Genomic DNA, 23,645 nt, shown 5'->3' with positions numbered 1-23,645 from the left:
TTAGCAACTTGATATACTTCAAGCATTTTCTTTACATTTTGCCATTCCATTTTCTTCTCATGATGATGTTTTCCTAAGTATATTTTTGTATAGTTCTCATTCATGCCCAGAGTATCACACAGACTAACATCAAATAAATTGCCTGATACCTATTCGTTTCTCTTTCTTCTCTGTTTTCACCTCTCCTAATTATGAATTCTTGAATGACTGGCTGACTATTCATAGGACTTGGGGCAGTTCAGAATGGAACTTTTAGGAAAAATAAGAAAATATTTTGTTTCACTTAGTGGTCAGAAGTGGAGATTATTATTTGTTTGAGACGGATAGTGAAGAGGAAGAGGAAGAGGAAAAAAAAGAAGAGGAAGAGCCTCGGAAAAAATCTGCATTCCAGGTACTTTATAGTAATTTGCTGGGCAGCTGACATTTGAAATAAAATTTAGGGTTCTTGCATCATCTCACAGACACATATGTTAAAACAGCCAGTACATCTAAACTAGACCTGAAGTGTGTTGGCAATGAAATTTCTTGCAAATTTAAAATGCAAGTTTGCCTGCTTTAGGCATTGCCAAATTCCTGAATTGCAAGAACTATACTAAAATCATATCTTCACTCATTTGTGCCTGAAGAATGCAAAAATACAAAAATAAAGCACAGAATCTGAGCTTTATTTTCCTGTGTTGCAAAAAAGATGAGTGAGGAAGCTGTCTTGCCTTTGGCTATAGATTGCTTGGATGGTTTTCTGGTTCTGAATAGGTGCTACCAGTCCATGAAGAAATGATCCCTGACTTCTCATGGAAAAGAATATATACTTACAAAATTATTTATTTTTACTAGTGATCCTAGTGCACCAGAGAAATGTATCAATGGGTTATAAAGAGCTTAACATTAGTATTACACAAGGAGACCACACTACTTTCTCTTATTTCTTTTTCAGGTTAATGTTAGTTAATATGTCTGCATTTTTAAGTAATGGACCATGCTGAAATAAGAGGATATTGTTATGTTAAAAGGTGCATGAAATTAGTGCTTTCCTAGTTAGTTCATTCATTCACTTAGTTCATTCCTAGTAAATATAATACATTTCATACCCATGTATATAGGATTGCTTTAATCTTTATAAGGTTAAAGTTTTAGTTGTTGGAAGATTTTCAAAAGTACCAGAGAAATTGTTTAGGTCCTTCACTTTAAAGCCTCAAGCAAACAGGTAACTTTTTCCAATAGAGTATTCCCATCCAGATGCAAGCTCATGTCTCTGCAGAACTGGTGCATTACTAAAAGCCTAGCTCAAGCATGAGTGATCGACTGCCTCCATGCAGTTCTGTTCCTTATGCCCGTAGCTTTCAAGCAAAGCTTCCCAGATCACATTACAGAATTACAAGAATAAATATTTAATTTAATTTAATTAATGGATATAATGTGCCATCAGTTTATATGCTTAAATTATATTTGTAAATGTTCAGTACTTTATAAAAATGACTGAGTGGTAATGATATGGAAAGATTCTTTTCTCACCTTAAAAAAGGCATAACCAAGTCGAAATGGAATATAATGTAAAAAACAAGATTTATTTTCTAACATTTACACTAATTTGTGTATATTTTGCATTTAACTCACATTGGACAATAAAAGAAACTCATGAATTTCTAGATCATTTTTCTTTCTAGTTTTCATACAGATGTAGAGGAAAGATTATATTCTTGTTCATGCTGACTTTTTAAAGGATTGATGACAACATTTTGTTAAGATTTATTGGTGCCAAGCATTGAGATTTTTAAAAGTTCTAAACTTGAGGTCAGAAGCTATCATTTACTCTGGGTTGGTGGGTTTTTTTGGTTTGTCTTGTTTTTTGAAGCCCAGTCCTGAAACCATTTATCTGAGGGTGGAGGATCTGGTCTTTATTTCAGAGCTCTGGCCAGACGTTCTGTATAGGTGGCCAGTTCTGCATGTGCAAAATGAAGTTGTTGGATGGCATTATGTAGGAAGGGAGTTGTCTGGAGCAGAAAATTACTTTTGTTTATGAAGAGCTTGTTCATCATGTGGTCATCATGCTTTATATACCTTCCATCACTGTGCACGTAGACTTAATAAAAATGCTAGGAAAGTGAACCCGTTTGTTGTAGAGCCTGCTAAGGAATTATTTCTAATAGCTGATTTTTCTTTTAGTGTAAATTGCCTGTAACAGTCTCCTCAAGAGATCACAGTGATGACCTTATTAGGATTACCAGTCTAAGGGTTTACATTTATTGAACTGGAGATAATGTATTATTTAATGTGAAGATTGTATTTATTAGCTAATGCAGGCAGTTAAGAATCATCTCTTTGAAATGTTATTGTGGACATCACACATGATACTTTTTCATATTGTAGTCAATGAATGTAAATTCTTTCTTAATAATCTAGATATAATGATGCAATAGATACTTTTTTATTAATATTTTCATGCTTTCTACTAATTTCTCTTGCTTTGTCCTTCTTTATAGAGAGCTATTGGGAAATTTGCTTCAGCCATTTTAGCCTTGCCAAAGTCTGTCATTAAACTGCCCAAAACTATTCTTCAGTATTTAATCAGAGCAGCAAAGGTATTTGCCATTTTGCAAGTGCTCAGTATGTGACCCATCCCATAGATCCTGGTGTAACACATACCTCTGTCCTTGTCTGCATTTTCCTCTTATATGAATGATACAAAAAATAATGACAAACAAAAAGCTTCATTCCTAGTAAATATAATACATTTCATACTTTTGGAGTGGCAAAGATACAAAAAAAGCTGTCCATCTTCTCTTAAGTGCAGCCCCAGAGAGAAAATGCAGACCCAAATTCTGATTTTCTTCTGATATTGCTGCACGAGATGGTCTCATCAAGTTGCATGTATCTTATGGACACTGTGGTAATTACTCTCAGAAAGCTGGTAAAATATTTGAATAATCTAATAAAACACACATTCCCTTCCAAAATCCTCTTTTTTGGCTCTCTACTTCTCTGGCCTTCATCATCATCGGAGACATTTGTGCATCTTCAACATTTTCTTTTGTCTTCCTCAAATACATTTAGCATTTCCCACCTTTGAGCAGTGTTTATGGCTTTACACTCCATATATGTAACATGATATTCATCAGGAGTGAGTATTACAGACTGGGCACGCCAGCTCCAAAGCCTAACAGATACTGAATGTAAAAATTTGTTTAGTGTTAAAAATCTAAAGCAATACATATCTAAGCAGCCAGGCAGCGCTTAAAATATCCCCCAGCTTAACATAAGCAGAGTTATACTAAATTTAATAATCAAATGCCCTTCTTCATTCTAACCTTCTATTCTCTTCCACATCTGCCTTTTATCTCTAATGTCTTTATTGACACTTGACTGTGGCTAGCATACAGCTTCTCAGCTAACTGGTCACTAGTAGGTATTGACAGTATCTAACTTTTGGTAAGAAACATGGTATTAGTTCAGTTAACTATTACTATTCCCTGAGATCACCTTCATTGGCAAACACCTATTAAAAAGCAAAGAGAAACCAGTGCCTCTGATCTCAAACATTTTGTCATGTGGTGCTTGTTTTGGACAAATCAGACATACAAAAATAAATAAATATACAGACCTTGAGAGATTTGGAAGATCTTATCAATGGTGACAAAATAATTTCCTCTCCACTGTCGCTTACAGTCACAAATCAGAAATGTTTTCCCCTTATTAAATTCAGTAAATGTCAGTTTGACTGTTTAAAAAAATTGCTTTTACTGTTCCAAAGCAATTTATATACACAAATTCAAAAAATACAAATAAGCCAAATAAAAATTTACTGTTCTCTCCTGTAAGGGACAGTTCCAGCTTTGCTGAGTTACACGTGTTTCTGCCATTGTGTGCATGTTTGTCTTGTAAATTAAAGAGCTGTTTTATTAGTGTGCTTTATTTTTACCATCATGCATGAATTTGTGTACTCCTCTCCCCAGTCTCTGTCAACAGCATGTGGGTTAGAAATAGAAAACAATGCAATGCCAGTCAAAAATTATTTTAATTTCTGAATGAAAAGCATAAAAGGAACAAAACCATATATTTTGTCTCAAATAGTCTTGGAGAAAATTCAGTTATTTCAGTTTCTGTTACTCACATTTTATGTTATATGGGAAAAAAAGATACAGAAGTATTATTGCTTTTCTCTGTAACCTTCCCTCACAGCTTGAGCAGAGCTATTTCAACCAGTTATTTTGTGTTAGTAATGCTTTTCACTGCTGTAGCATTTATAAATATTTTGGACCAGTTCCTTGCTTAATGTAGTCACACAGATCAACACACTGTTGATCTGAGCGAATGCTATGAGCAGGATTTAGCCCCATTAAATCCCCTTGATATAGGTAAGTATTACTGTCTTTATTTTACAAATAAAAAACAGTAGCAGAAGGGTTCACGAATGACTTATCTGAAGCAACAGAGGAAGTCATTGTCAAAATCAGGATGAAATTTGAGGAGTTCCTGGCTGCCAGGTCTGGGGCTGTGCGTAGATTAGAAAATCTGTAAATGTTGCACTGAGATCTGCAGAGGGGGGAAAAAATCACCTGAAATATAAGAAATCTACAAAAACAAATACCTGCATTGGGATATTACCACATCTTACGATGTTTTGGTTAGTTGATTGCAACTCTTTCTCTTAAAGTTTCCATTACTCTGCATCTGGCCTGTAAAATGATAAAGTAGAAATATAGATTAAATGGAGAGATTCAGGTGAAGTAGCATATATATACAACAGAGTATTAATTCCCAAAGTTCAGAGCATGAATTTTTGTGGGTTCTAATGAAACTTGGTTCACCCACAAGTGTTTTCACATTTGGTTTTATGCTAGCAAAAATAGCATATGAAAACTCAACAGATCTGCAGGGGAGGTGTTTCATTTGGGATTCAAAATATTTGCTTGCCCCTGCAGATCTGAATGTGTTTACTCAAACTATATCGTCCTGTTTGTGGTTTATTTTATGGCTTACTCTCAAAACATGAAGAACCTTGAAATAAATGGATTTGTTCCTTCTAGTTTGTTTATCAGGCCTGGATTACTGATCCTAAAACTGCGCTACGACAGAGGCGTAAAGAGAAGAAAAGGTTTGGGAAAGAGGACAAGCAAAGGCGAAAAGGATCTGGGGATGGTATGTACACTTCTGCATTTTAAAAAATGTACACATGTTCAGTTGACTGCCTGTTGTTTCTGGTAGTGAAAGGCAGCTGAGTATCAGAGAGAAAATACTCTCAGCTCTGCTTGGGAATTGGAAAAGAAGGTTCTGCTGAAATGCCTCTTTACCCATCTTTAGCAGTTACTTAACGCAGAAATGATTTTACCTTTGGCTTTTGCTCCCTTCACCAGCCTGTGACAAAGCCAGTCATAGCTATGTGCTTTCATTCTACACAATACACATCAGGAGAGATAAAAGAGAAGAGGGAAGAAAGATATGTGATTCCATGGAGTTGCCAGATTTATGCCCAGAGCTTTTGACAAATAGGTAGGCTCAACATGTACTTGAAAACATCAACTATATGAAAACATGTGCCGAAGAGAAGTAATTGCAAGAGAAAGCCATAACCCTGTAAAGCCATAACGCTGTACAGCCAATAGCATGGTACTTAATGGCATTTCCCCAGAATATGGGAGTGTAAACATCAGGTGTTTGGTCTGAATCAGAGCAAGGACATTAGCCTTTCATTCCCTCACCTCATAAAAAAAGAGTAACTTACTCTCTGGGTTTTCTGGAGTTGCTGAAAGTCTCTCATTTTGATGATAAATTCATGTGTATTCCCAGAGAAAGTTTTGAATTTGACAGACATATTTTTTATTGAAAAATGGTTTCACTAGGAAGTTCCTGAAGAGCTGTATTTCAAGCGAAGCTGTAATATAAATTCAGTGAAATATTCACATAATATTTCTTTTTGACACATTTCATGTATTGTTCCCCCAAAAAGTTCAAGTTGGTGCATGGAGAAGAGTATCACAGAATCACAGAATCACAGAGTGGTTGAGGTTGGAAGGGACCTCTGGAGATCATCTAGTCCAACCCCCCTGCTCAAGCAGGGTCACCTAGAGCACATTGCGCAGGATTGCATCCAGGCGCGTTTTGAATATCTCCAGAGAAGGAGACTCCAAAACCTCTCTGGGCAACCTGTTCCAGTGCTCTGTCACCCCCACAGTGAAAAAGTATTTCCTCATGTTCACATGGAACTGTCTGTGTTTCAGTTTGTGCCCGTTGCCTCACGTCCTGTCGCTGGGCACCACTGAAAAGAGTCTGGCTCCATCTTCTTGACACCCTCCCTTCAGATATCCACCTCACTGTCTGCTCATCTATCCCACACAAAAAGAAGTGTTTTTCAGTTTTCATGCTGTGCTCCTCAGTGAGGTACCCAAATATTCAGGGGCAGCTAAATTCACAATGAATTCAGTACGTAGCAAAAGAAAAACATGCAAGTGTTAATGGTTTTTTACTGGTACTATAAAATCATTCAGGCCTCTGAAAAAAATAGTTTATAAGTGATTCACAGCTCTTGATTTTTTGCTCCTTTTTAAAAAAGAAAAGAAAATAGCAATTCAAAAGTTTTTCTGGTTAATACAGATATGGGGGGGAAGGGAGGCTGTAGCGGATGAGTGGAGTAACGCACTTCACTTGTAAGAGGGAAGCAGCACTATGTTTATTACAGTAAGATAGTGACTTAACAAAGTTCAATCATAAATGAGAATGTTTTAATAAGGTTTGATTGGCAAGGTTCACTCAGTTATTTACTGCATGAAGGACAGGGTCAGATGCATGTGCAACGGAGACCCTCCCATTGAGTCACGAGGTTCAGAAAGGACCCCCTTGCTTTCTAAACTCCTTCTGAGAGGAGCCTAGGTGCGGCTGGATCCAGTCTTAGTCCCAGGCTTGGTCAGTGGTTCATGTCTAAAGGAGTATGGGTGAAGGGGACCTTCCGGTTGAGTCACGAGGTTCAGACTGGACCCCCTTGCTTTCCAAACTCCTCCTCAGAGGAGCTTGGGTGCAGCTGGATCCGATCCTAGTCTCAGACTTGGTCAACAGGTTATGTCTAAGAGATTATGTGCACAATCAATCAGAGATATAACTTAGCAAAGTTTCGCGAAGTTTGCAAAGTTTCAGCATGCTGTTAATCACTTACCGAGGATCTGTCATGGGTGAGGAATCTCTCAACCTCGAGGAGTAACCCTGAGAGGCGTCCCTGCTCAAGAGGAGGTTCTGCAGTGCAGCCCACTGCCGTTCAGGAGAGCTCCATTGGCTCTAGGCTGCCCCCTATTTATGGGGAGGGGAGATGATTGACTCATAGTCAAATTTGCATGCTAGATGAGTCTTAGTTGGTGCCTGCTCAATTAGCCCCTGCCTACGTGCTGTTTACAGGGAGGTCGGGTTGAGGGGGAGAGAGCACATCAGGAGTGGGGGGGAAGGAGCACACTGTCACAGAGGCATTCAGGCAGAATCAGCTAGACTTTTCCTCTATTTGGCATGTTTACCTTTCAGAAAGAGGGAACTTGATAATTTGACTGCTGCCACTGAAGCTGCAGTAGTAATTTTAGGATATTAGATAGAGGGAGAGTCATTTGGTTGTCCTTCAGTTGTGTCTGTGACTCTACATTACTTCTGTTACAAGCCTAAATAAAAGCACATGGTAGTTGCTCTATTTCAGCCTTGGATTCCCACTGAATACACTTGGGTTATATGAGTTACAGGCAGGAGATCAGAGCCTTGAACAGGCTGCCTTTTGCAGAAGCTGAAGAAGTGAACTCTGATGTGAGTTAGTGGAAAGAAAGTGAAGTTTTTGAGGGTAGAAACAGTATAACTCTGAGAAATTGCATCAGCTTACACCAGCAGATGATCTTGCTCAGCAGGGTATCCAATAAGAAAATGCCACTGTAAATTACAGGACTGGACTGATCGTTCACGGACTTTGTCTAACTTTGTTGATAAGGTTGTCCCATCACTTAGGTCCTTTAAAATGGAAACCTGCTTTCTGTTATGGTGATAGGTCAGGAACCAATCACGTCTTCTTAGTAACTGTAGTATTTTCGAGCTTGACTGGGATTTATGCCTGCATTTGTGTGTAATTAATTGGATGTAACTTTCATTGCTTCACTCACTGTTTGCAATAGGTGCTGCCGATGCGGACTGTGAAGACAGTGAAGAGGAACCCGTCAAGAAGAAATCTGATGGACCAGGTATGCAGGCAGAAAGAAGGTTACTCTGCTGTTACAGTGCAGTTGGGACTGGTGGGGTAAGCAGTACTATCACAAACACCTGCAGGCTCAAATGTGATCACTTGATATATATTTTAATTATCTAATAACATATACCTAAGCTTAGCTTCCAGTCCAGATTCCATTCAGACCAGTGTTAAAATTGACTGTCTCCATTGATTTTGCTGGTGTGAAATTTTATTATCAGCACAAACACTTTGCATTTTTTCAGTGTGTTTTTGCAAGCTTAAGCTAATGCTTTTGTCCAGTACTGGCCACTTCAACAAGGTGGCAAATAGCTCCTCTAAAAATGACATTTTATAAAACTTACGCAATCTCATTCATAATCAGACTGGAGGATGTTCTGCACATAAGAAATGCCAGCAGTTTGCAGGATCTTGCCCTGTTTTCTAACAAAAAGCTTTCCTGTACAGAGGTGCAATGGATCCTAACTCCCACAGTACACTTGGACCTTTGTTTCTCACCAGAGCAAAAGGAGAAAACAGATTCTCCTCTTAAATTAGTCTTGGTCAGGCCATACCTTGAGTGAGACCTCATCTTCAAAAGCTGTTTTTCTACTCTATTTAAAATTGGATCCCACAATTTGAATTCCACTTAGAATTGTATCCCTGAGTGTGCCACAGGGTAGAAGAGATTACAAGAATGTGAGAGAGGTCATTACTTTCTCACAAGAGCAGCATTCTCGAAGAAATCAGTAGCATCATTACCAGTCTTGTTGGTGGAGTTTTGTGGCCTTTTTTATACCTTACTTTCTTGTGATGTAGCCACCTCTGTCAAAACACTAAAATGAATCACTCAAACATGTCACTAGGGAAATAGGATTGGTGCTACACAGGAGTTAAGGAAAGGGAAGGAGAATTATAATTAATTTAGATTGGAACTAGTCACTTTAAGGTGCTTTTTGTTTTAGCTGAAATGTGCATGCCTGGTAAAATTCATTTAAAAAAATAGTTGGAAAAATTAGACAGTAGTTGTTATGAAACATTAGTATCATTATTAACCTTGGATCAAATATTGTCTCACATTCTCAGGCAGAGAAGCACTTGTTCTTTCTCAGCGTTTGACCCTTTAAGAATAACAGTCTCTTGCAAAAATAAGTATTTGTTTCCCTTTTTGAAGAGGTTTAGATGTAATTAATGCCCAAAAGATTATTTTTAAAAAGTTTCAGGGAAAAGCAAAGCTATCAGAACAGCTACAGCATCATTAAAAATGTATACTAAATCACCTCCAACCCAGAGAAAAAATGACCTTTCAGATTAGACTGGAAGTGCTTGGCAAGGCACTATGGTGAAGCCATGACATACCAGTGGTGGTCGATGATAAAGATAATTTTAACCTGAGAGCTGCCATTCTCCTAAAGTTAATAGCACAAATAATATGCCAGAAAGGAAGTGTGTGTGTGTGGGGGGTGAGTGTGTGGGTGTGTGGGTGTGTTAAAAAAGGACATTTATATGTTTTATATTTCTATGTATGAATGCTACATTTTCTTTAAACCTATTCATAGTTTTACATCTGGAATCCAAAGGAAATGAATGCTCCTAGGAGTAGAAAAGGCCTTACCTTTAACTTGCAATGGCAAGATTTTCTTAGCTTCAAGACCTGTACCTTAAAGTGTACATGAATAAAATTTAAGTAGCTAAACTATAAAATCTCTCCAATTCTAAATGATATAGAAAAGGCCTGAAAAAATTGCAGAGTATAATTGAAATAATGATATGGCCAAGTGTAGGGGACTGAATGCTCTTATATTCAAAATACTGAACTGGTTCCCTGAGATTGCTCAGGCAAAAGATATTGTTATTTCACCATCCACTTTACAGGATTGCACCACCAGTGGGTTTTTTACTTAGTTTCTCTCTACACATATATGCACGCAACCCTCTCTGTGCACACAGAGACACATGCATGTTCCCTTGTAGAAAATCTTTTGCTTTATTATAGCTTCACTTTTTTATTCCTTGCAAAGAGCGAGTGTGCACTCTGTAGAGTTCTGGGTGACATCTTGTGGTGCAGCTAAGAAGTGAGGTTGTTAAAATCATTAGCATGCTTTAGCACATAGGTTGGCTCCTTAGTAGCTGCTTCAGACATTTTGTCCCTGCATGGCAGATCTTTTGCAGTTTTCTATTATCTTTTAGGCTGGTTACTCCAAAATTAGATCTTTATACCTAGTGCTCTGGAATTTGGAACCTAACAAACAGCTGGCTCATAGCTGGAAAGAAAATTTTTAGTGTTTACATAACAGTGTATAAGAACTGTTGTATGGTGTATGTGTTTGTGAGTGTAAGGAAAATAGCCTGAAAATGATGCCTTTGGGGGTGAGACATGCAGTTGCTAATGCTACAGAAACTGCTGAAATGAGAAATTAACTGACATTCCCTGCATTGAGCAAAATAAAGCTATGGTTGTTGGTGTAAACCCATTGGAAAGTGCACTGTTTTGGCAAAATGCTGGAAGGGAGTGTTTTATAAATGATTTATATGATTTCTGCTAGTTGATCTGAGATGGCTGATGACACAGTGCAGCCTATTTAAAAAAGACAGTGTTCATAAAACTGAGGTTTTGGAAACGGCAAATACAAAGAGGTGTGTTTAGGTGTTTGGAAAACTGGGTGAGAGTCGAAAGGCTCTTTAGGCAGGTTAGACTTTCAAACTCAGCTAAGCAAGGTTCAAGAAAAATGGCAAACTCCACATGCAGCAAAAAGCACACAAGGCAATAGACAGGTAGGGGCCAGCTCTACATGCTGGCTGAGCAGCCTCTGAGAGCCCTGGAGTGGAGCTGGGGATGTTGAGTAGCTCTCAGGAGATGGCCAAATCTTTGGGTTTCATTTTGCAGACCTGTGCATACGGCATCTCTCTAAAATGAAGGACTGTTTATATGACTGACGATTGCAGGATCAGGGAGTTACAGGGTGGAAAAGGGATTCCAGATGATAAGCCTAGACATACAGGCAGGAAAATGGCCCAGACAGCCAAAAGGCCTCCAGCCATCTTCAGATATTCCTTACCATGACAGGGTCTTGCAGCCTGGATTATTATTAGGCAATAAAGGAAAAATGAAACTAACTCCAAGTAGAAATACAATGAAAGACATTTACAACCATTAACTCTCTTGCTTTTCCTCTCCCCTAGATAACATCATCAAGAGGATATTTAATATTTTAAAGTTCACTTGGGTCCTTTTCCTGGCAACACTAGACAGTTTTACAGCTTGGCTTAATTCCATCTCAAGAGAACACATTGATATCTCTACTGTGCTGAGAATCGAGCGCTGTATGCTGACCAGGGAAATTAAGAAGGTAACGCCTTTCATGTTTTTCTTCTGCTAATGCCATTTCCAGCCCAGCAAAAAATGAAAGGATTGTCTTTTGAGATCAGCTGGAGGCACTGTGCTAAGGAAAAAAATTATAAAAATCTCACTTATATACCCATTTTAAAAATAAGTCTGGACTCTTCTGCTGCTTGCTAATTTCTAAATATTTAAATAATAAATTACTTGATTAATTACTTGGAGCTAAAACAGATGATTGGAAAACTAATTCTTTGAGAGGCTGATAATAAGGATTTAGATGAAAGACTCCTGCAGTAAATTGCAATTTTGAGGGGATACAGTAGATTCAAATGGAGAGGAGATAGTATGGCAATTTAAACAGCTCAATAATCACCTCAGTCTGAATATTTCAGCCTTTTTGAAGAGCAACTTGGAAAGAGCCATGGAAGAGCCATGGAAATGGCTGAAGATGTACAGGCAGAATTTTCTTCTACTCACAGTGAAGCTGTGTGGTCTCCCCAGACCAGGGATATACTAGTAGAATCTCTTATTATCAAAAATTAATGTTGACAGTGTAAGTAGAAATGTGTTCAGATCTTAAAGTGTTGCAAGTAGGCGGTATCTCCAAGTTATATAAAACTCTCCCCGGTATTTTTACATATGTCACTAGCTACCCAGCTATTTTTGGAGACTTGGCATAGAAGCCTCATTTCTAGTTCTTTTCATTTTTTGTTAAAATCTGCAGGCTCTTTCAGAGATAAATAGGTTGAAAAGGTCAAGAGTTCATTAGTAACCTTTACTTTATAAAGCGCCATACTGTCAGGCCTCCTTGGATGTCTGTCGGCACAATAAACAGGTTGCACATGACCCCAGCAGATTCTGAAAATAGTCTTTTCTGATCAGGAAGGAATCTGTACCCAGTATGGCCATGAGTCACAAAGCCATGAAGAGAGAGTCACTTCAATATTAATGTTTAGTTGCTGTTATCTTCCCCTAAGTGTCCAATAGAAAGTGGATGCCTAAAAAAAAAGGGAGAGAGAAAAGAAACATGGCATATTCAGAGTAAATCCTTGTTTGGAATACCTCCCAGCCTGTGGCAATGAATAGCTTAGGGTACCCCAAACTGGAGATTGCAGCTGGACCATCATGGTTAATTGTACCCAGGAATCTGTACTCATGGAATTTATCTAATCCATTTTTAATCCATTTTTAATGTTGGCTTACAGACGATCCAGTGGCAATGAATTCCATAGTGTAATTCCATACTGTGTGGAAAAGTACTTCCTCTTGTTCATTTTAAACCTGCTTCCCGATCATTTTTTGGGTCTCCTGTAGACCCTGTAGATCAAAGATCTGTAGATTACTTTCCCTCCACTATTCCTGATTATATAAATCTGTATGGAGTCTTCCCAGTCTTTCTCTTCCAAGTTAAAAAGTCCTACTCTGTTTAGCCTCTCTGTACACAGAATCCATTCCTGCTTCTGGTCATCTTTATTGACCTTCTTCATACCATTTCCACATTTAATATGGCCTTATTGAGACTGGGTGACCAGAACTACACACTGTTTTCAAGGTGTGAGTGAAGCACAATTTTATACAGGTGTATGATGTGTTTTCTTTTGCTTTCTTAGTAAGACCTAACAGTTAAGGTCATTAATTTTTAGTGAATATTGACTGAAGTTTCAGGCTGGTATCCTTCTGATTCCAAGACCTTTCAAAATAAAAAAGCTAATGTAAAGCCTGTCATTGTGTATATACAGTTTACATTGTTTCCCCGTTGCATTTCTTTGCACTTGTTGGCACAGAATTTCATTTGTGATTTTTTACCAAGTAATTTAGTTTTCTGAAGTTCTTTAGCAGTGCTTCAACCAACCTTAGATTTGACTATTCCAGATAATTTTTTTTCAACTGCAAACTTTATCAGCTTGCTGTTTTCCTCCTTACCCAGATTATTTATGAATTTGCTAGACAGTAAAACTCCTTGGGGGAACAAGTTGATGAGCTTCCTCCTTTGTAAAGACATACCACTTATTTGTGCCCTTTGTTTCCTCTCTTTTAATGAAGGATAAGTACATGAGATATAGTCCCCTCTGTTTCATGGCAGCTTAATTTCTTAAAAGGGTCATTAATTTCTCAGGATCACTGCTGAAGCCATGTTTAAGGATTAGTGTCACCTTCTCTTCCTCTGGCACTTGGGCTATTTCACGTGTTGGTTCCTGTAGAGCTCTTTTGTGAGCAGTGTCCAGTCAGTATTCAATGTATTGTTTTTCTCGAAAACATTTTCTATCAACACTTCAGTTTGAAAGGATTCCTCAGACCCGTCTTTCATAAAACAATTACTCCGCTTGTTCCATGAGATTCAAGTCATCCCATTGGGAATCTGTGACCTTCTCTGTACTGAACATGGATGCAAAAAAATTCAGTCAGTTTTTCTCTTATTGCCTTAGCTCCCCGAAGAGTTACGCCTCTTTGTGCCTTGATCACCTGTTGATACCCTGGCTTTCTGACAGCTGATTTTTATGATATACTTGAAAATGTTTGTGTCATCAGTTTTTTTGAATTTAGCAAGTTATTCCTCAACATCTTTTTTGGTCTAATTTGCTGTAGTTTTAAATTTAACTTTAGAAAGTTCTTTCTTGTTTCTGTTTTTTCCTCGTGACTTCCACTTCTTGAAGGATGTTTTCTTGCTTCTTCCTCCTGGTCTTTACTATGGTGACTTGTGTATGTTTGTGTTTGTGTGTGTGTGTGTGTGTACACGCACAAGCTTTTTTATGACATTTACCTACTCTACATGAGTACATTTGAAAATTAATTTGAATTATTGTACATTATTATTCTATAGCACCTTTTGTAATCTTCTGTAACTTTTCACAGGCACTGGTGCAATCTTGGTTTGATGGTCAAAAATCCAGCCTTCATACTATACTTTTGCTATATTAATTGAGTCAATTCCGTCCACAGAGATTCTGTGGTAATCTTGATATGGTTAACTTGTTTAACTTGTTTGGCTTTATACTTTTAGATCTGTATCACCTCTTTCCCTAGCTATTTCCATTCCATCATTTCTATAGAATTTATACTGTAATACTAGATCATCACAACAATGCTCCTTTTTATCTCACATGTCAGTAGTCCCTGCTATTTCAGCATCCTTGCTTAAAATCACCTGATTCTCACACACCACTCCTTAGTTTTTAGAGTTTTAACATTTATGTAGGAGCCAGACTAACTGCCTGTTTAATAGTCCTTATTTATCTGAGACCTTATTTTGAGTTCTTCTCTACTTCTCACCTAAAGTTTATTGACCTTTTCCTATCCTTTCTGCGCAACAGTTTTTTTTCCTCCAATTTTTTGTACCAGTAGCCCAGTGCTATTTTGATTACAGTAGAGCCCATCCTTCCTTGTATAGGCTTTTATGGGCTGCTTCGATTCTAAATCTTCTGGTACTGGGGACCCTTCAAAGAATTTCCCCAGGTTGTTAGCTTTAAAGATAGCAACTTAAATTTTGCATCCAGAGTATTTCCTTCCTCTTCTATAAAATATTGGCACCAATGAACATCAGAATCACCAATTCCTCCACAGCATTTCCAAGTCTCTGTAGCAGCCCTGTGCCTGTAATTGCTGCTCAGGAAAGGAGGCTCTCACTGCAGCTATTGTGGTGATGTAGGGGGGTTTTTTGTCCAGAGGGGAGTCAGGGACAAATAATCTGATGCGTGAAGTTCTTTTCCTCTGTCTTCCAGCAGAAGAACATGAAATTGAGTCCTTGCTCCATCAGTTGTGGGGCACTTTGCTGTCACAGCTGTTCTTTATCCCAGGCCTGCAACTGAGCTAGAATGCAGTGGGTGCCATAGTTTCAAAGGCACAGCAGCACAAACATTTAAAACTTTGCTACAAAAGCAGCACATTTTGTGTACAAACAAACCTTATTAAAAGGCCAAGGTTCAGACTTTGCTCTTATGACTCTTTTTTTTTTTGATAAAACTTAAGCTTTTGAAAATCTTAAGTTTGGGTCAATGTAGAGTCCAGAGCCGAAATACTAGTAACTAGTAATATTAGTAAAGGGAATACAGACAATATTTTAGAGTAGTTTTATTTTTTTCTAATTGGAAAAAATCTTTGCATAAGGCTTCATTAAAAGTCAGAAAAGTGATTGTTTGAAAATACCAATCTTCTCTTTCAGTGTATCTTCTGAAGTCAGTGCAACTACTGGTGGAATGAGCTGAGTGTGTTTCTGCATTAGAACAGGCTATAAAATTCTCAGTTATATTCTTATTACAAGTCTTTAACATTCTGATGACAATGTCATAGCCAGGAAGACTTGATTCCATGCTCAGACCTCGGCTGACAGTTAATAAAACCATCCTTCATGATCTTGCTTGATCTTGAAGTCACAGAGAATGAGTAAATAGTAAAGGTCTTCAATGTATTTTTCGCAGTTTCCCAACTGTGCTCATACTTTATGAACAAATTCTTATTTCAGGGACACTAATGAAAATCTAGATCACTTTGTACGTGGCCTGTGTCTTTTGTTTCTGTTTAAATGCCTGCTACTGGCCACTAATAAGGAATACGATTGTTAGATTCAGTGACGCTATCTCAAAGAACAATTGCTGGAGCCCTGTGTACAGGTTGAGTCATGGTCCCAACCCAGCCCACACCTCATTTTCACACTGAATGCTTTGCACTGCACCTAACACAGGTTTGTGGACTCTGCATAACCTGTAGTCATTGCATTGCTTCAGTTTTGCTCTGAAACCCAACATTTTATGCCATGGTAACAAGTCAGAATCTGTCTTGCTCTCTAGAAAGGCACTAGGGGGAGGTTATCATGTACTGGGAAGCTGGTTGCACAGTCCCCTCCAAGCTTATCTGCGCCTTGCCAAATGACTGAAGAAACCAGTTCCTCATAGCATGCACTTCCGCCGCCAGCATGTACTTCTTCTCTCCTTCACAGGGTAATGTTCCAACTCGGGAGAGCATCCATATGTACTACCAGAACCATATGATGAAACTCTCTAAAGAATCAGGATTGGATTCAGTTGATAAAAATCCTGGTCAAGCTTCTGGTTTGCAAGCATCTGAACGAATGGATAGTTTAGATTCAGCAGCTTCTCGTGACAGTATCTCCAGGTATTGATTTAATTTTATTTTGTGAAAGATAGAGCAATCATGTAGTAGATGTAATTTTAGAAAATGTCTAAGTACTGGTTAACTTTCTAACCAATGCTGAACATTCCTTTGATTTATCCATGGCATTTCAGTAGTGAAAGCTCCCCCATATGTCACTATTCCTCTATAGCAGTACACTCAGTTGTACAATAAGCAGATGGCTTAACTCCTTTTCCACTGCATGACTACACCACTGCTTTCTGTTTCTCCTAGAATTAGGAGTCAATGACAGGGCTTCTGATCTTATCGAAAATAATGGAAACAAGAGCCCTGCTGAGGATGCTTATGGGCTATTGTGTTATGAATTCAGGCGTGGAGTCTGGAGATGCCATCATTCATCATAAATATTTTGTCTTGGAAAATAAAGTCTTGTCTGTTGCACACAAAAAAGAAAGACTTTGTATTGATAGAGATTCTGGATTTGAGAGAACAAAATTCCCCTCTCATACACACAGGGCAAAGAGCTTCTGAAGGGCCTGCTGCTGATTTCCTCACTACTATGGTTACAGTCCAGAAGAGCTACACAAGGTGGATCAAATATCCATATTTGTTTAGGAAAACCATCTTCGTTATTCTCTTCTGGAGATGGATGCTCTCAAGTCCCTTGCCAAAACTACTGCATGCGCCTGCCATTTCATACACACAGAGGCACACACATTCACTTCCTTCCCTTGCAGAGGTGCCCTGTTCCCACCGCGTCCCTGGTGCTCTTGACCCTTAATAGACTGCAGAAATTGTCCAACAGCATCATAAGGGGGGAGAGGGAGGGCTGTGAAGATAAAGCTATTTCATAATTCATTGCTTTCTGCTGTTTCATGTTCTTCTCTGAAGTGTGGCAGTATCATATTATCCTTGATACTCCCTGCAAATTCAGTAGCTGGCGTGTACAGTAAAATATGCTTAGCTTTTACTAATGACATATGGATAGAGGTTAGCAGACTGAAAATAATGAGAGCTTGTCTTCCTTTCTGATGTTTTTGAAAAGCAAGTGTAAGAGTGTGTCTGTGAGTACTATGCTTCAACAAAATATTCACAAATTGCTCCTCAGGGCGTATGCTGGCCTTTGAGAGACTCATTCTAATAAAAACACCCAAATCCTAGCAAATCTTTCTTGGTGGTTAGCTACCCAGCTATGCAACACCTTTGTATTTTGTCTCAAAGTTTTATTGGAGTGAGATTACATGTGAAAATTGTGAAGCCAAAGTCTGTTGCAAGCTTACTTGGAGTCAAACAGGCATATCTGGAGGGCAGAATTTAACTCCATGGAGTTCAGTCTCATTTAAAGAAAGTTTACTAATAACAATCCTGTCTTCATTAAACAGTTTTTGGTCACTGTATTTACTGTAAATAGAAGAGGTTAACATTTATTATATAACAGTGTTATCTAGAACTTTATGTAGAAGCAAATGGAAGCCAATTCAAATTGAATTATAAAAAAAAACAAACAGTTCTTGTAATTTTGGTATGTAAACTCTATGAAATGGTATCTGGTGTGGAAATGGTATCTAGATGTCTTTTTTTAGAATAGCAACCTATTTGTCACCATGCTTTGAGTGTACTTACAAATTTAAAATCTCTTTTCAAATTCAGAGAATTCAGTGATTCTGTGGAGCTGCTTTGCAACAGAAAAAGTTATATCTGCTGTAGCAAATGTTTCAAATTTGTTACTGTCATCTTTGTTTCCTCAGATGTCACAGGACCTATTAACAAAGGAATAGCAAAAGTAGTATTACAACTGATTTCTCTAATCTAAAATTCTCTTTCTGGTAATGAATAATTAAATACTCTTGTACTGACAGTATTTGCAAATTGTGCACATCTGCTATAATAATAATAACCTGTAATTAGAGGAAGCAAAAACCAGCCTGCTGATTGAATGATAATGCCATCTGTTTATTAGGGCACCCTTGCATGTCTCTTCCTTAGATTAGAAAAGCACTTATGAGCCATTTCAGAGATATGTAGTGTTTTAAACGTCGTATGAATTTACTGAGTGATTTTTTGAATTGCCCAAACAATGTCAGAAGGCATTTACATTTCAAAGTAATGACTTCCAATAAATATAAAAGCAACTAATTAAATCTAAAGCATCCCTATGGATCTAGGCTTGCAGTGGAAAACTTTCAAGAAGAGGTAGAGGATTTCTAACCCTCTACCTCTAAAGGTTATCTTTCTTTGGTTGCTCTACACAAAATCTCATAGTGGATATTAGGTCCCATGACTAAGATGGACATGTTTGGAAATTATCAGAGCTACAGAAGCATAGAAGTTATTCCATAATAATAACATATATTCTCAATATTCAGGACAGGAATTACTGTCGTATCCCCTCAGTGCTCTGAGCTCCAAGTTTTGTAGAGTGTCCTTTGTAGGATTTTGTCATTTAGTAGGGGAGACTTAGCCCTCATTTATTCTCAGACTTCTTTTTTGTATAGTATCTACAGCTGTAATGAGGATTTCCTAATGCAATTTTTTGGTCTCTCTTGTGTATAAACACTCTCGTGTATCCTAAAGGCAAAGTGTAACGTGCATATGGGACAAGAAGAGAAGATACTGATGCTATTCCTTTACAAACCCCTTTGATGAGCACCACCAGAAGAGATTTAGAGCTAGCATGGTAGAGAGTTTGCTGCTGCTTGTTTCCAGTTAAATGATGAACTGCTTGTCAGGTTAAATAGCTTGTGAATTACAGTAACATGATTGGGAGCGGATTAAAATCAACTGGCTGCTTTTGTGGGACCTGGCTTAAGATTATGAAATACAAGGTGGCCACAGATCCTAAGTCAGATTTCAGGATAGCTAAGGTTTTGTTATCAGTTTGGTTTGTATTCAGTTTTTGTATCTTCACAAATAACTTTTTCAGCACCTAACTCTGGCTGTGTGTAGGCTTTTATAGGGCTGCAGGGTGGGAGCCCCTGACTCTCCTGTAAGAACATGTATACAGGTGGGGTCAGGATCTTTGCAGACACCACTTTTTGTCTGTGCTTCCCTCATCAGATGAGGGAGTAGGCCTTGAGTCAGGGAGTACTGGAGAAGTAAAGTTTTTCCTTTGGAGGCAGGAGAAAGGGTGGAGGGAGGGACCCTATCTGGGGCTGGATCCAGGTCTGAGTTAGGAGTATGAACAATAGGAAATGTTTGGGGTCCTTGCTTGCAGGTGTGGGGAGTGCAGGAGGAGCACTGGAGCTCAGCATGCTGCTTTTTGAGTGTACATGACAGGGGAGGGGATCCCAGGCTGGGAAGTGACAGCCACAAAACCAGACAATTGCCATAGCTGATATCACCTGTTATACCCCAAAAAACTAAATGTGGTGACTGCTTTCTTGAATAGCAAAATAAAGGTAAAATCCTGAATGGTACACTCTTTCCAGTGCTTCTACGTACTCATAAATTCTTGGAAGTTAGCTTTGCATCAATAGTTAAGGACCCCCAGGATATATTACAAAGCAAAAGAAGGAGTACAAATGAAGTCATTTAAATAATCAAGCAAAATTTCTGTGCATCTGGTTGAATGTAAATGGGCTGTTCCCTTCCTCATTGTGGTTCAGAAGCAGTTCTCTTTTCAGGCAATTTACACAAAATTGCCTGAAATACAAAATACACAGTTTTTTGCCAGATGTTTGATTCCAGATCTGTTTGAAAATAGGATCATAATATGTTCATAAAGTTAATGCCAGTCAGTAACAATCACATCAACAGAAAGAAACAGAAAAAATTAGAAGTCACCCCTTAACTGATAAACTCTCTGGGAAGGGTAGGTTCATTTGGCAGAAAGGAAGTCATAAAGTATGAAATTTCCCACTCACCCAGGATAAAAACATCTCTGCTATATATATCCCCATTTGAAATGGATATCTGATCAACTCTATATAAAATGCTTGAGCTTAGGGCTTTTAATGAACATTCAATTTAAAATACCTATTCCTTCAATGATTTCAAGAAGCTAATGCTTTTCAAATTCTCTAAGGACCCAATTTGAAAAGTTCATCAGGAAGATACGCTCGGGTTAAATTTATGTGATAGTCAATGACTGAGTCAACATCAACTTTGCCAAATATTTGCCAAATAAATCTCTCCACTTTACTGGTGTTCTCATTTCCTCCATGCTCTGCTGCATGTCCCTGAAGAAGTACATTCAGAATACACACACTGTGCTGCAGGTGTCATCTCATACACATCTCCAAACGTTCAAGGATCTAGAGCAGCTGCTCTGTAAATATTTCTTCTGATGGTTCATCTTTCATTTAAAAGAGTTACATAGTCCAAGTTATTGCAGGCACTAAATCTGGGCCAATATTTTTATCTACTGATATTAATAGATGTTTTTCCCTTGATTTTTCTGGTTTCCAGGTCAGAACTTCCCTGTTTTGGAGGGCAGATGGAATATTTTTTTTCCATTGAAAATATATGAATGAGCAAATTTCACTTTGATTTCAGTAGCTGTTCTGCTTAAGGCCCTTGGAAAGTTCCGACTGTACCTGCATTTAAAATGCTTCAACACCTTAGTAAAAGGTGTTGCTCTTTAAAAGAAATAAACTTAGCCCTTGAGTTACAAAATAAGATGAGGATAATACTGCAGCCCACAGACAGAAAGATAATCTATAAAAATATTGTATACTGTCCACCTGCTGCCATCTCCCTATATTTCAGCACCAAAACCTCACTGATAGTACGGCAGCCTAACTATGCTCCATAGGTGTATGTGCGATGGGAAACCCCCTCCTTCAGGAGCCTGCTGCACTCAACAACACAGTGCTCCCACTGACTTCCATGCTGTCGAATCAGGCCTTCAGGAGCATCTCTTGTTCCTCTACAATGCATCATTCCCTGCTTCATTGAAAACCTGTGCCATGTGGACAGCCCTCCAGGTTTTGTCCAGAGGATGGCTGTGTACCTTTGTGCACGCACAGAAATAATAAACTGGCCTGTAAAGGATCTTGGCCAAATGAACTGACAAGACAGGAATGCTCTTGCCATTAATATAAGGTATTGTTTTTAAGAGAAGTGTTTCGCAATACCTTAGGTATCTTGGTGATGCTTTTCTTCTGTTCAATGACCAAAAAAGACCATCTCCATCTATGAAAGTAGGCCTAAGAATAACTATTACTTTGTTGCATGTATGTTGCTGTTTTCCCCCCTGTTTTCCTTAAGGCAACAAATGCAAGACCGTCACTTTATCCCAGCACATTTTTCTCTTCACTTCAAGCTAGCAAGACCAAAGTCACACAGAAAATGCCATTGCACTTCCCTTCTGACCTCTTTCCCAATTCACTGTGTCCTTGGACACATATAATGCCTGGCTAGCGGGCAAATACCCAGCTGCCGCTGATCAAGTATTGCACAGATGGAATTAAAAAAAAGGAGAGAAGTAGAGTCTAAATCCTGCACTTTTGGGTCCTTTCTTTTCTCATTATATCTGAGAGACTCAAACATGTGTCAAAACACCAGGTCCCTCAACTCATGTCATGGGCATCTGTGTTTTTCAAAGATTTTTACAGGAGAGATTTTTTTTACCTACCATATGTCATTAATGTATTTGCTTCTTTCCTGTTGCTATGTTATATGCTTATATTTAAATACGTACTTTCTTTCTCATAACTCATCCAATTCTTCTCCTCCTCTCCAGTAACATAGAAATGCTCAATGTATGGTATGTGTCTCTGGTGTCCTGTTGTTTCTGATAAGTGAAAGGAGATAAGGGTTTATTATATCTGTCCTTTCTTTCAAGTTGTGCATGCTACAGATTTTGAAATAGGAAGAAAAAATATTTTTAAGCTGTGATTGAAATAAATGAAATATTCTGGAAAGAATCATCAGGGCATATTACTAAATATCAAAATAAAAGCCATCTCATGCAGAGCAGGTTATATTTGGCATGCATCTACTGGCTAAGTAATATATCCGATTTGGCTCTTTGGTTTGGAAAGAGGATTAGCCAATGTCTGACAGCTATTTTTCTATTTGTGGAATATGAACTTATTCAGTTTTAAGGGCTCTTTTAGGAAATTGGCCTGTACCTGTAAAAAAGGTTCAGCATAACATATCATTAATAAAAGAATTTGTAGAGAGGAGGTCACTTTCCAAAACATTTTTTGTATAATTCAGAATTTCCAGGGAAAAAATGAAGAAAATAAAACCTCCTCACCTATGTCATTTGGTGCCCGCCAGAAAGCATGTAAAACCTTGTGTTGGTTTCATACCTTTTTGATTAATAAATACATTGCTGTTAGCCTTGTATAGCCCCTATGTGATTATGACCATGAGCAATCTGTGCCTTGAAATGTGTTTACACGGTAACTCTAAACAAATCCTTATCTTCTCTCTGAATCTTTTGTCTTTGTGTCAGTGTTTTGCTGCATGGCGAGCACATTCATTTACTGAACCATATGTATAGTAATATCATTTGTATTTAACACTGTCTTTATAACTGTTTGCGCTGCTAGCTGCTACACTGAAGCAACCATGCTGTTCTCAAGGCAGTCAACCCTTGATGATTTAGATGGACCAGACTCTATTCCTAAAACAAGTGAGCGCGCCCGACCTAGGCTTCGTAAAATGCACAGCATGGATATGTCCTCCTCATCAGCTGACAGTGGCAGTATAGTGTCAAGGTGCTTAACTCATGCATGCTTTGTTCACTCATTTACCCTGACCATTATACTTTTCACAGTGTATAGAAATTTGCATTTGCAGATATGTGTTGTACAGAGTGGTTTGCATGATTAACGGAATCTTTACTCCCTTCTTTGTCATGGCAAGATTCTGAGGTTCAAAGTCAAGGTTATAAACCAGGACTCACTGTTTCACTTCTTTTTGTGTGATTTTTTTAAATCTTCTATTCATGTATTTTTTAAAGTTTTCCATTACATTAACCTGGCTGTCTAAAAACAGGCTCCTAATTCTGTATTTATTCAGCTAAAAAAGGGTCTGATTTTCAGAGTTACTGAGCTGACGGTTGTTCTTATTGAAACTGGAGGC

At 38.2% G+C, this 23,645-nt stretch overlaps 1 protein-coding gene across 1 annotated transcript in view; it reads left to right on the top strand.

The window, feature by feature from the left end:
• Positions 1 to 23,645, top strand: part of PIEZO2 (piezo type mechanosensitive ion channel component 2) — a 318,339-nt gene that overhangs the window by 271,443 nt on the left and 23,251 nt on the right. Inside the window, exons 32-37 of the mRNA XM_067290714.1 lie at positions 288 to 391; positions 5,025 to 5,136; positions 8,130 to 8,195; positions 11,363 to 11,529; positions 16,456 to 16,631; positions 23,111 to 23,278. Of these exons, the coding sequence (XP_067146815.1) occupies positions 288 to 391; positions 5,025 to 5,136; positions 8,130 to 8,195; positions 11,363 to 11,529; positions 16,456 to 16,631; positions 23,111 to 23,278 (793 nt within the window). The remainder of the gene's footprint in view (positions 1 to 287; positions 392 to 5,024; positions 5,137 to 8,129; positions 8,196 to 11,362; positions 11,530 to 16,455; positions 16,632 to 23,110; positions 23,279 to 23,645) is intronic.

The sequence above is a fragment of the Apteryx mantelli genome, chromosome 2 (assembly GCF_036417845.1).
Source record: "Apteryx mantelli isolate bAptMan1 chromosome 2, bAptMan1.hap1, whole genome shotgun sequence".
In the NCBI taxonomy this organism is placed as follows: domain Eukaryota; kingdom Metazoa; phylum Chordata; class Aves; order Apterygiformes; family Apterygidae; genus Apteryx; species Apteryx mantelli.
Note: the sequence above shows the minus strand (reverse complement) of the source record. Positions and strands in the feature narration are given on the sequence as shown.